The 12,486-nt window shown below is 39.5% G+C and overlaps 1 protein-coding gene across 1 annotated transcript in view; it reads left to right on the top strand.

Annotated features, from left to right (window-relative positions):
* Positions 1–12,479, top strand: part of LOC103802784 (protocadherin-23-like) — a gene marked incomplete at both ends in the record, with an annotated part of 66,084 nt that extends 53,605 nt beyond the window's left edge. Inside the window, 4 exon segments of the mRNA XM_009075306.1 lie at positions 8,352–8,588; positions 9,925–10,324; positions 10,326–10,927; positions 12,295–12,479. Coding sequence (XP_009073554.1) covers positions 8,352–8,588; positions 9,925–10,324; positions 10,326–10,927; positions 12,295–12,479 — 1,424 coding nt within the window.
* Positions 12,480–12,486: the final 7 nt, after the last annotated feature.

Here is a 12,486-nt window from a genome sequence, read left to right as displayed (position 1 = left end):
TCCTTGGTTATTTGCTTTACTGACAAAATAGCATTTTGTTGGGGTTTTAGTGGAGTAATTATTTAAGCATGTATTAGTACAATATAGAGAAATCTGCATTAATACTTCTTTTTCGGTGGTGAATCATAAAACTTCTGTTGTATTGGCACTAGAATTCTATTAAGAAAAAAAAAACCCAAACCCTAGTCCTGTCCTCTGAGGTTTATAATAGATTGAAGTAGCGAGACAGCAATGGATTAACATAATGGTTCAGTATCTCCAGGTTTCTTTTAAATATGCACTGTAAAAAATGAGAGTTTTTGAAGAGCTGAATGTTAGATTTGACAGTATGCTGAAAAATATGTAGCACATATGAATTTTTTTAAGACAAGGTTTTTTAAATGTTGAAATTTATAACACAAGGAGGAGGATTAAGCAAAATATTTCATTTTACTTGAATGTTAAGAATAAAGGGAATAAAGCAGTAGATTCACAGAGTAAGCAAGGAGCTGAAATCCCTAACAATTTAATGATTACTGTTGTCACCAGAAATACCCATTTGAGCACTTCCTTTGCTTTGAGCTACATCAGATCTTGCCTTCCTGTGAGTATTATAATCACCTAATTAAAGCTGGAGTTGTAGGACTCTAATACATTCTGTACTGGGCCTAGTATTGTTTACCTTATCCATCAGTGACTTGGATGAAGGGGCAGTGTCTCCTCAGCAAGTTCACTGGCAGCATAGTGTCAACAAAGCAACACAGTAACACAAAGCTGGGAAGAGTGGCCAATACCCCAGAGTGCTGTGCAGTTGTTTGGAAGGACCTCGACAGGCTGGAGGAATGAACAGAGAAATGCTGCTTGAAGTTCAACAAAGGCAAATGCAGGGTTCTGCACCTTGGGAAGAAGAACCTCATGCACCAGTACAGGCTAGGGGCAAATCTGCTGGAAAGCAGCTCTGTGGAGAAGAGCCTGGGGGTCCTGCTGGACAAGCTGTCCATCGGCCAGCAGAGTGCTCTGGTGGCCAGGAAAGCCAACGGTATCCTGGGGTACATTAGGAAGAGTATTGCCAGCAGCTTGAGGGAGGTGATCCTACCCCTCAGTTCAGCCCTGTTGAGGTCATGGAGTGCTGTGTCCTGGTCTGGGCTTCCCAGTGCAAGAGAGACATGGAGCTCCTGGAGCGGGTCCAATGGAGGGTGACAGCGATGATTAAGGGACTGGAGCATCTCACTTACAAGGAAAGGCTGAGGGAGCTGGGCCTGTTCAGTCTTGAGAAGAGACAACTGACAGGGATCCTCATCAATGTGTATAAGTATCTGAAGAAAGGGTGCCAAGAAGATGGAGCCAGGCTCTTCTCAGTGGTGCCAGATAATAAGAGGCAATGGGCAGAAACTGATGCACAGGAAGTTCCACCTGAATATGAGGAAGAATTTCTTTGCTGTGCAAGTGACTGTGCACTGGAACAGATTGCCCAAAAAAGGTCATGGAGTCTCCCTCATTGAAGATATTCAAGAACTGTCTGGACACAGCCTATACTATGTGCTCTAGGACGATCCTTCTTGAGCGGGGAGGTTGCACCAGATGATCCACTGTGGTCCCTTCCAACCTTACCCATTTCATGGTTCTGTGTGACTTACTTTTACCCTATTAATATTTCTCTAAGGATTTTGTGCAAAGTGGAACAGCTTCCCTGCTCAGAATAGCAACATGTACTTGGGACTTCATAGCTAAAGCACTACTATTTCTTGCAAAATAGGGAGTGTGAGATGGTTCTGCTGCCAGCACCTCATTTATAGGGCTACTGCCTGGCTGGTAAATGTGGGGGCATGTTCAGATTGCTTTGTTTGCTCTTTATTGAGAGCTTGTTCAATGAAGCACTCATTTTAGAACCTATGTAGGGGTTTGGAAAGCTCTTAATGGGTCTGATTCAGCTTCTGTTTGAGACCTTTCTTTAAAGGGCTCTTTTGTGTACCTTTTCCTTAGGGATTCATCATCCCTCATGAAAGCAATAGGTAACCAAACGTTTTAAATAAAATAATGTTAACTGTTAGAACCATGGCTCTCAAAATATTGCCCTCTTTAAACTCTCACCTTCTCAAATTAACTGGAAAAAAGCATTGCAAATTTTGTTTGTCCACAACTTTTCATGGAATTTATGAGCATTTTTTAGGATCGTCCAGCACCTGAGGACTTTTTACAGAAGGTGCTATCTCTTCAAAATAAACAACCATCATGCTAACTTCATTTGAGCCATGCATTGACAGCACCACTTAAATATTAATATTACCTGTAAATTAAGTAGTCATAAAAATGTTAGATAGAGAATTTAAAATTTTGGTGGTGTTCAGATGGCAGTTACGCCAAGCACTTGATCCAAAAACCTGGTAATGTAAATATAAGTACCACCTTATATTTTTAAATCTAGTCCTCTAGCTCAGTTCTTCAAGTTGCAGAACTGTGTTTAACCTTTTCATGGTTGTATGTCAAACAGGAAGGCTGAAAGAGACCAGCTTTATATGTTCTTATACCTGCCCCTGAGCATTAGAAGGCACATGACCTTTTAAACTAGCACTACGGTCTCTAGGGTCAAAAAAGTTTACATCCCAAATTGCAAGACTTTGAAAGGCACTTGTGTAACAGAAAACAGCCTAGATGATACAAACCCATTCTTGTACTATGCTCATTCTCTCTCATGCCCAACATTAGAGACTGATGCTCTGGTGGATATTCAGTTCATGAGTAATGGAACTGCTTTAGTTAGAAAATTATATTTTATGTGTTGATGAATACTTTTTAGCTCACTAAAACTGTCTGTAACCTGTAGTATTGAAAATAGTAGTGCTGTGCTTCTGGGAGAGCCAGAGTGTTAAAACTGCTTACATTAGCTTATAGATCCAGGTACTGCTTTGTTATAGTACAGACTACCAATATGGTCAGATTTGGATGAAGTGCTCTGGAATAGGCTTTCATATGCTAAGAAAAGTCTTGTGATTTAACACAGTAATTTTATACAGTATCGATTGTAGACACTAAGCTATTTTATTTGTATTTCCTTTTCTAAGAGGAAAACAGTGAATTTAGCACACAAATTTGCTAGAGGGGGGCCACTGTTGAAAGCATCCCCAGTGCAGTGGTATGAGGCTTCTGTAAAGTACAAATGTAGACAGAAGGTTGATAGGGGTTGAATCAGTTATTTACTATGAAAACATTCAAATACTGAATATTTTCAAATGCAAAATAGTCCTCATTGGCTGAAATGCAACAGTGTTTGTGCCATCAAGGTTAAGCGTTTTAAATGCTTTTCTTCGAGCTGAATCTGTGTGTATTACAGCAGGTAGACTGTAAATAACAATGTAATTCCTTACTAATGCTTTTCTTTCTCCTGGAAGTTATTAAACTAGCTCTTGAAACACTGCATTTGTCAGCATCTGGTTACCATCAAGAATGCAGTTTCAATATCAAAGGTGCATTTTAAGTATAGGTAAATTGCTAAAACTGGAACCTAAATGCAGTGCTAAGATTACAGCTCAGGCAATGAATCGGATAAACGTAAATAGAAATGTCAAGCAGAAACATTATTGTTCTTCCTTAAAACAACACTAGTTTTAATGTTAATGCAAAATGTACACCTCCTAACTGCATCCACCTTTCAGAGGATCACTCTGTCTATGCTCAGATTGAAAACTTTTCCAGCACATAAAAAGCAAAGCCGTACATATGTCTGCACTGGGAAGCTGCTGTGCTAGGCTGGGATAGACATGCTCTGAGCAGATCAGTGGGTCAGCACTGACCTACACAGTATTGAACAGCAGGTCCAGTAGCCAGCTTTAAAGGTGAACTGGGGTAAGGAGCCATATGTACCTTTTTGCCATCTGCTTGTTGTCTGAGCTGTGTGTCAGGTCATGCCAGCTGGCCCATCCTAGGATAGTTGCTGAAGAAATCCGTCCACCATTTAAAGTTGTTAGAGTGTCAGTTTCACAGTCTTAAGGGACATTATTGATAATTGTTGACTTTATTCCTCTTGCCATGTTCTATTGAAGTTAGTGAGCCCTGACTTTTATCTTTGCCTCTGCCGTGCTTGACTGGTGGAAAACATTTTGTTTACCTACAAATGGCTATAAATGTAGAGCTGGTTTTTGCTTTCCTTATGTGAGCACCCTGTGGAAAACCAGAGAGGTTTTCAAAGTGCCAGCTGGAGGTATGTGTGGAAATCCTACTGGGTTAATCAGTATGATTTTTTTCCATACAAAAGGTTCTTTTGGTGGGTGAGACTGCTTTGGCTTCGTTTATCTTTTGTTGTTGATAGAGACAAAGTGGAGTGCAAGACTTTTTGGAAGTTAGTGCCCCAGCACGTACAGTGAGTGAGGAAGTATGAAGCATATGAAAGAGTTGGTAGTCATGATTTTGCTCTTCAATAGTACTAGCTTTCACAGTACATTCAACCCTCAAGCCATTGTAACAATTTCTGCTTGCCAGAAGGGACAGGTTGTTCTGCGGTAAAACATCTGTAAATTGCAGTTTGGCTGTGCTGAGCTAACCTGCCTTGGAGTAGAGCTGTTCCCAAACTAGAACCTGTAGTGGCAGTTGCTAACAGGCAAACAGCATTGCAGATTCTGTCTAAAATGTGCATGCAAATCATACTGAGTCAGTAGGCAGTCTGTATGTCATGCTTTTGATTTATAAGGGTTGGAGTCTGCAGTCAGTTACACCCATGCAGACTGAGTCAAGAAAATGAGATTGCCAAGGTGCAAGTGAGGCTGGATGTTAATGCTTCATCTAGTATGTAATTACATGATTGTTCACCTGTGAAGCAGAATTGATTGCAGCTCTCTCTTATGCAGAATCAGGAATTAACCAGAGATGAAATCTTCAAGGCACTGCAGTAGTATAAATAATAAATTGGAAAGATGAGAATTAAATGTTTTTAAAGGCAGCAGATAAGATTATTCATTTATATGGGGAGCCAAGCTGTAAGACAGAAGGAGGCATTTTTCACACAGTGGCTCCTTAAGGTGGACCCACACTTGTGTCCATGTGGAGCTGGGAGCTTTGGTCATGGTAAAACGTTCCTTGTGGAGGAGCTGTCTCATTGTTCCCTTTGCATGATCAGTGTTTATAGAAACCGTTTTTCATAGTGGAAGAAAATATTCTGTACCACAGCAACCCAGTTGTCTTTTAAGCTCTCTGAAGCCATGAATTGCAGGCTGCAAATGACTTTGGTAATAACAATAATAAGCCACTATATTTTCTTAACAGGGGAAAAAAGACTCATCTTCTGCCTGTTATTTAATGAGACATGCCTCTGTTGAGTTTCACACACGGAGTGTGTGACTTTGGCAGTTAGTTCCTGCTTCTTGGAGTTAGCCCTGTGTTTCTGCCTTTGCAGTGTAGTACTAGGGGATCTCCTGCATCATACTTCAGCAGATCAGATACACCTAGCCAGCCTGCTCTGGGGTATGCTGATAGCTTCTTTTGACCCAAGCAGTCCTGACTGTCCATTTTAGTCACAGTCTGCTCTTTTACTTTACCATATAGAAAGTGAAATCCCAGATACTGCTTATTTCTACGTCTTCTTTCCTGTCATGTGGTACCATAATAGAGCCTAATGAGGCATGTCCATCAATGTGTGGTAGAGCTAGCTCAAATGTCTGTATACATTATATATCACAAGATACAAAGCTAATGCCCTGTCCCACAAATGCTGAAAAAAACTGAATATATATCTAATTGAAAATCAAAATAGATTATTACATTTCTGCATACTACAGTTTCTGAAGTTGGAAGGAATCATAAGGAAAACACATATTTTTTGGAATCTGCCATTGTTCTTAGGGTGTCTCTGGTCCTGCAAGAGAGAGCCGAGTTGATGAGACATACTTGTGTATTCCCTTTTTTCCCTAGGACGCAGCAGAAGAATGAAGAGAGAATGCAAAATCTTCTATTCATTTTCTTTTCTCTTTGCTTTCTGCAGCTGAACTGGCGTGGACTGTGCTGCAATCTGTCTAGATCAGCAGAGAAATAATTTTGGTTTGGAAATATTTCTGTTTCACTAGATCTTTAGAGTTCCTGGAATGCAGCACTGTTTGCTCCTCCTTTTACTAAGGGATGTTCTGAAGTCATTAGTTATTGCTTTGAGAGCAGTACATCTTGAAGTATCCAAAATGAGAACTATTTTTTGTCCTTGTCAATAGAAAAATACCCAATTGTTCAAGCTAGTAAAATACAGTTCATTTGATTGATTTAATTTAATTTGACAGCAACAGTTGTTAAAATCCATGTTTATATATTTAACTTTTGGGGAAAAAAGGTTAAAACCTTTTTTCATTCAATTTACAGTTGCTGAGATTACCTCAGGAAATGCCCAAAGTTTATGTGCTTGAAAGACTACTTTGTTGAGCTGTTTAACTAATTGTAAAATTCAATCATCAGAAGACAAAAAAGGCAAAAAAATAGCCAAAACAAGGCTGATTCTTGGAATTGCATCTGTTGTTGGCATAGGAGATGGATTAGCAATGAATTCTGAGTCTGTAGCTCTCTTGTGTTTTTACTGTGGTTTGTTGAATGCATCGGGTTTTTTTGTAAGTGAAAAGAATTCTCCCTGGATCATGAAGACCCTTTTAATGCATTTTAAGCATGTCAAGATGCAGTTAGTTATTATAAGGTCCTGGCAGCATAATTGGAAAGTATATTGCATGCACATTTGAATATTTATAAGGATTTTATGTATTTCCATTATTCTGATTAAAAATGCACTGTAGCAAATTAGTGTTGTGGCTTTGCCCTAAATTTTGAGAAGATATATTGTAATTGAATCATGCACTGATTCTCCTAAGACACTTTAAGTTAAATCTAGTTTTTACCCTGTCTGACCACTAAATCTCCAATTTAAATTGCAAATATTACCCCTATTAAACTAGTCTTGAGAGCCAGGAAATTGCAAAGGTAGCTCAAAGTTTAAAGGTTTGGTTTTACTGAGCTACTAGAGGTTTTGTGTCTTTACCAGCTTCTACAAAGAGCATAGGTGATTTCTTAAAAAATATCTGTTGGTATCTGTTGTAAAAGGTTGACCCTATTAATTTACTTGAGTTTACTGCAACCTTATTACTTTGTTTACTGTGATTTTAGCATTTAGTGTATATTTAGTTAAACTCACTCATTCCTAGGAAAATATTTCTTGGGCTTGGTCTCATTTCATCTTCATTTTCATGTTGATAAATCTACTTCACTAATAGCTCTCTGGATGTTGCAGAATCTGTGATGAATAAAGGGTCTTACAATATTGGTTCATCCAGGGAAGATGTTGGCAAGGATAAGACAAACCAGTATTAATGCTCTCTAGGACATGATTACATTTCCTTATTCTGTCTTTTACCCAGATGAAAGCACCTGGTCTTACACTGTGTGCTTATGTTGTAATATAGTTACAAAATTTATAAAGTAACAAAGATACTGTGATCTGCCGTATTGTTTTGTGATCTAGTGTTTACCCCTAAATTTTAAATATTTATGTTCACTTCATCTAGACCAGATGTTTCAGAATGCTCTGAGGGTTAATGATTTATTTGTGGGTTTATATCTTCATTTATAAATCCTTAATTTGCTTGCAAAGCACAGTGAATGGCTAACTGTCTCTCACGGAACAGTTAACAAGTATCAGGTTTGGATAATTGTGGTAGGCCATTCTGAACTTCCTGTAGAGAGCTGCATTTTGGGACAGAACATAGTATTTTCTTTTCAAAGAATTGTTATGTACAGTTCATATAAAGTGTAATTGTTCGCAGCTTGCAAATTGAACAGACTTTAGAATTCACTATTAAAGGGTATTTTGCCAGAAACTTGTGGTCAGACAGCAGGTGATTGCTTCCCAGATACTTTCTATAGAGCTCACTGCTCCTAAGGTTTGTATTTTGAGGCTTCAACCCCATTTGTGTGGGTGCTTTATTTGGGGAGTTACTCAAGCAGAATGTCTCTGCAGCCTATTTGAAATAAAGTTAACTTTACCATTTGCAGAGTTAATCTTTTGCAACAATAAAGTACTTCCCTTTACCCCAATGCACTTCCAGATTCCTATAGACTAGTACTAATAAAGTTGTGGTTTTCCTCACATTGCTAAAGATTTAGCTGAATCTGTGTTTTTAAAATCAGAATTATGGACACTGTGTTTTGACACAGAACTTGCTGTGTCTCAGTGACTTTGTACATGGTAAAGACCATATACTCTGAAAAAACCTGGCTCTCAAAAAAGGATTTGGGAGTGCTGCTTTTTGTCCACATTGTCTGGTTTTCTCTTAGAGTAGCGATACATGTTGAAACTATTTTGACAGCCTGCTGAATTCTACCTACTTTGCTCTTTTATTTCTGTGTACTTTCAGGAATTATTTACCTAATCTCAGCTCTTGGCCACTTGGCACATTCTGCACTCTTCCTGACTGTTTCTGCACAGGATGGGGGTGGCCTTCCCTCTGCCACCAATGCAGCTGTCACAGTAAACATCCTTCAGACTGTTTTGGCCCCTGCCATATTTGAGAGATCCCGATATACTTTTTGTGTTCCGGAAGATGCACCTGAAGACAGCCTGATTGGCACTGTAAAGGCCAGAGAGCCTCCAAGTAAGTTGCATGCTCAGTCAGAGATTGCATTGCATTTTTGTTGTGACTATTATCTGGAAATATCTATCAATTTATTTTTTCCCCCTAACTTCCATATTATTCATTGAGTCTGTCAAGCTTTAAATAGAATTTACTGTTGGTATTTACAGCAACTGTTGTAATCACTGGTTTATCAGAATGCTCTTTAGAACAGTTGTAGATTGATGGCACTCTCCTTGGTGGTCCATGGTGATTGGCAACAGCCTCCATCTTCCAGATGGATTTCTATAATTGTAAATGGGGAGATAGAAAACACGTTGTGAAAGTGCAAGGAAGGGTCTGTGTGATGGTCTGGCTTGTGTTAAAGCATTAGCCATGCAAGAGCAGTACGCAGAGTATTCAGAAGTTTCAGAGAATCTATATGAAGTGCTGCTGACTACTCTTCAAAAACCAAAACAAAACCCAACAAACAAAATCTACAAATTGCCCCAGTCAACCAACCAACCAACCAAAACTCCACATTGTCTCAAATTAAGTGGAGAGGTCCAGATGAATGTTTATGGGGCCTTTTGAAAATTTATGTAATCCATCTGGTTTTGTTATCATTTGTAAAGTGTTAGCTCCTGCCAGTCCTTGGTCATAAAGAACCTGTCCTGAGAGTCATATATGTTTGGTTCCTATGCAGTGCAGTGGGAGCCATGATTCCACACACCAGCTTGATGGATCTGTAAATGTAAAGCGACAGAGGTTTTATGTAAGCTTGATTAGTCAGGTCCTCCCATTTCCTTCTTTTGGAAACGACTGTCCTCAGGGTGGAAGTAGCACCTGTGGGGCAGCCTTGGTAGTAAGCCTGAGTCTTTAGATAGCTTTTGCTTTAGGTAACATCTGATGTATAAGTGTTATAAACAATTGGTCACCCATGAACAGTTAAGTTGAGTAAAGTGCAGTTTTTTCAGAGAATTGCCATCTGTTTCATTCCCTGCTATAGTAAATGCCTGTGTGGAGTGAAATTGCTCCCACAAGATTAATTTATAGGAGTGTTTTTTCTATATTTTATATCCGGGAAAAACAAGAGGCTGTTATGCCATTTTCTTGATAGAGTTTTATAATACCAGTGAGATGAAAATCAAGCAGTGCAGGAGTGGACAAACTGTATGCATTCATATTTGACTGAAGGGCTCCAGGGCCAGCAGAAGGAAGCATAAAAAGTCCAAGAATGTTAAACATCTGTGTAGGCTACATTTATTCTATTGAATTTAACATCATGCATTCTTCACAGATGGATGTTCTTAGCAACATTCATGTTATGACTTCCATACCTTTGTTTTTACATTTTTGTTGTTATTTTCATTTCTAGATTCTTTAGAAGTGGTTTCTTACAGAATTTCCTCTGGTGATCCACATGGAAAGTTCTCTATTGACCCCCAGTTTGGCGTTATCCGCACCAAAAACCAGCTTGACTATGAAGCTCAGTCTGTTGTAGTGCTCACCATTCAGTCACAGTTGGGTAACTCCCCAGTCTACAGTAGCACTCAAGTCAACATATCTGTGATAGATATTAATGACAATCCTCCAGTATTTCTTACTGAATCTGATAAGGTAACTATTTCACATACTCAGCCTCCTGGCACTGCTGTCTACATTGCTCATGCAGAAGACAAAGACAGTGGCCTAAATGGGGCAGTCAAATACAGTATTGCAAGCAAGCAGTCAAATGCATTTAGCATTGATCCAAGTCTTGGAGTGGTAAGCCTTACCATTTTTGCAGGAATATACTCTACATATAACAGCTGAGGACTGTGGAAGTCCTCCTCTGACTTCTTTGCTGATGTTGACAGTGGTTATTGAAGAGCAGAAGATGGGCCCTACTTTGGTTTTTCAAAACTTGGTGTATCAAGTAGAAATCAGTGAAGCTACCTCTCCAGGTGCCCGAATTCTTCAGGTTCAAGCCCACTCACTTGATCCACACAGTGTTACCTCCAATTTGACATACTCCTTAGAGCCCAGCACTGATTCTGTTGCATTTGGAATCAACTCTGATACTGGCTGGATTTATCTTCGGAGACATTTGAACTATGAATGCACACAGATACTAAGTTTTAGAGCCTTGGTCAGCACCTCCAAGGATGAAAACCTCGGGCAAAATGCAAGTACATCGGTCATAGTTAATGTCCTGGATGAAAATGACAATTCTCCCATGTTTATGCATGAGAGCTACTTCTTTGAAGTGGAGGAAAATCCAATTCCCAGGGGTGTGGTTGGCACCGTTAAAGCTGTTGACAAAGACTCAGGAAGAAATGGACAGCTTTCCTATTTCCTCTTGTCTGATGGAAAGTATTTCAAGATGAATTCCAACACAGGTAGCATTTTATGATTTGTAATCTGCCTAGTATTGCTTTTGGAAAGCAGCTTTCCCTAGGGGTATGGAAGTAAAGTATAAAACGTTCAGGAACTGCTGTGAATCTTTTGGTTATGTGAATATTCTAACTCAGAGCTTCACAATTCAGGTATGAAATAAATCCAATACATGTTCTTGAAGAATGAAGTAACCCTTAGGATTTGGTTTTTTCATTACTCTGTTCAGGTCACATGGTCATAAGTTTCAGTGGTTGACTGCAACAAATTGAAAGGAGAAGTTTTAAGTTATAGCTTTAATAGTTCGTATGAGGAATTTAATTGCCTGTGATCAAGTAGAGCTGAAAAGTGCATATCAGCCATAAGTAACTGTAAAGGTACCTATGATGTTAGGCAGGGTGATTTAAAATATTTGTGAAAACTTTAACTTGTATCAAAATTGAGTTCATGTTGTACATGGCACCACAGAAGTCAAATTGGCTGAGAAATTTGTCATGGCACTGGGTGTACTCTACAGTGAATCCCAAATGCCTTGAGTAATCAGTATTATGTCCACACAGTGTAACACCACAGACCACAGCATGGAGAGCACAGAGGAAGGAAACACTCTGAGGGACACAGGCGCTGTAAATAATCCAGTTTAGCAAAATGGTACATAGTCAGCACAGATCTGCTGTTTAAAATTCCTATTCCCAGATGTCCTCTGGGGAGTGAATAGGCTTTCCTAGAATTTCCCTGTATGAATCTCAAAATAAAACTGCCATTTCAAAGCAGGTTCCTTTTAAGTATATTTATGAAAGTTTTAAGGCAGAGTTCTAGAAAATAAGCAGGATCTTAAAATAGTATGTGGTTATCTGTGTGAAGGGCTTTGTTCAACCACAAATCCACAGCTACATTGAGTATGGTTGAACAAATGGAGGAGAAGATTGATCAGATTTACTTGCTGGTTTTACCAGAATATATAGGAGACATAAAAGTTCCTGATTAATGTACGTAATTAATAAAGGCCATTTGTCAGCAGTTAAAACCCTGTGCTCAGGTATTATCTGTCCTGCAGTGTGGCAAAGGAAAGGTCAGATGGATTTCTTTGGAAGATCAGCACATTGGTTCATACTGTTTTATACCTTTGCTCCAGGGCATTCACTGTACAGTAAAAGATGTAATATGCTATAAAGTGCAGGTGCGAACTGTGGTTGACAGAATGTTTCTATGTAGTGGAGTTTGAAAAGCTGAGGTTCTAAAGACAGGTGTATCAGAGGACATGAATCGTTATTTCACATTAAATGAGATGTTTAATTGCACACAGTAAGACGAGTGCTGGCGTACAGTGAATACCTAACTCCATTTCTCCTTCCTTTCCTTCGGCCACCAGGTGAAATCATAAACTGGGTTGCACTAGACCGTGAAACCCAAGCTCACCACCAGCTGACCGTGCTCGTGACGGACCACGGGACACCGCGGCTGAACGCCACGGCCGCAGTGTACCTCGCGGTGCGGGACCTGAACGACCACGCGCCGCAGTTCCCGCAGCTGCCGCCAGGGGGCCTGAGCCTGCAGGTGAGCA

The sequence above is a fragment of the Acanthisitta chloris genome, unplaced genomic scaffold (genome assembly GCF_000695815.1).
Source record: "Acanthisitta chloris isolate BGI_N310 unplaced genomic scaffold, ASM69581v1 scaffold14055, whole genome shotgun sequence".
Taxonomy (NCBI): Eukaryota; Metazoa; Chordata; class Aves; order Passeriformes; family Acanthisittidae; genus Acanthisitta; species Acanthisitta chloris.
The sequence above is the reverse complement of the archived record's forward strand: the minus strand, read 5'-3'. Positions and strand labels throughout refer to the sequence as shown.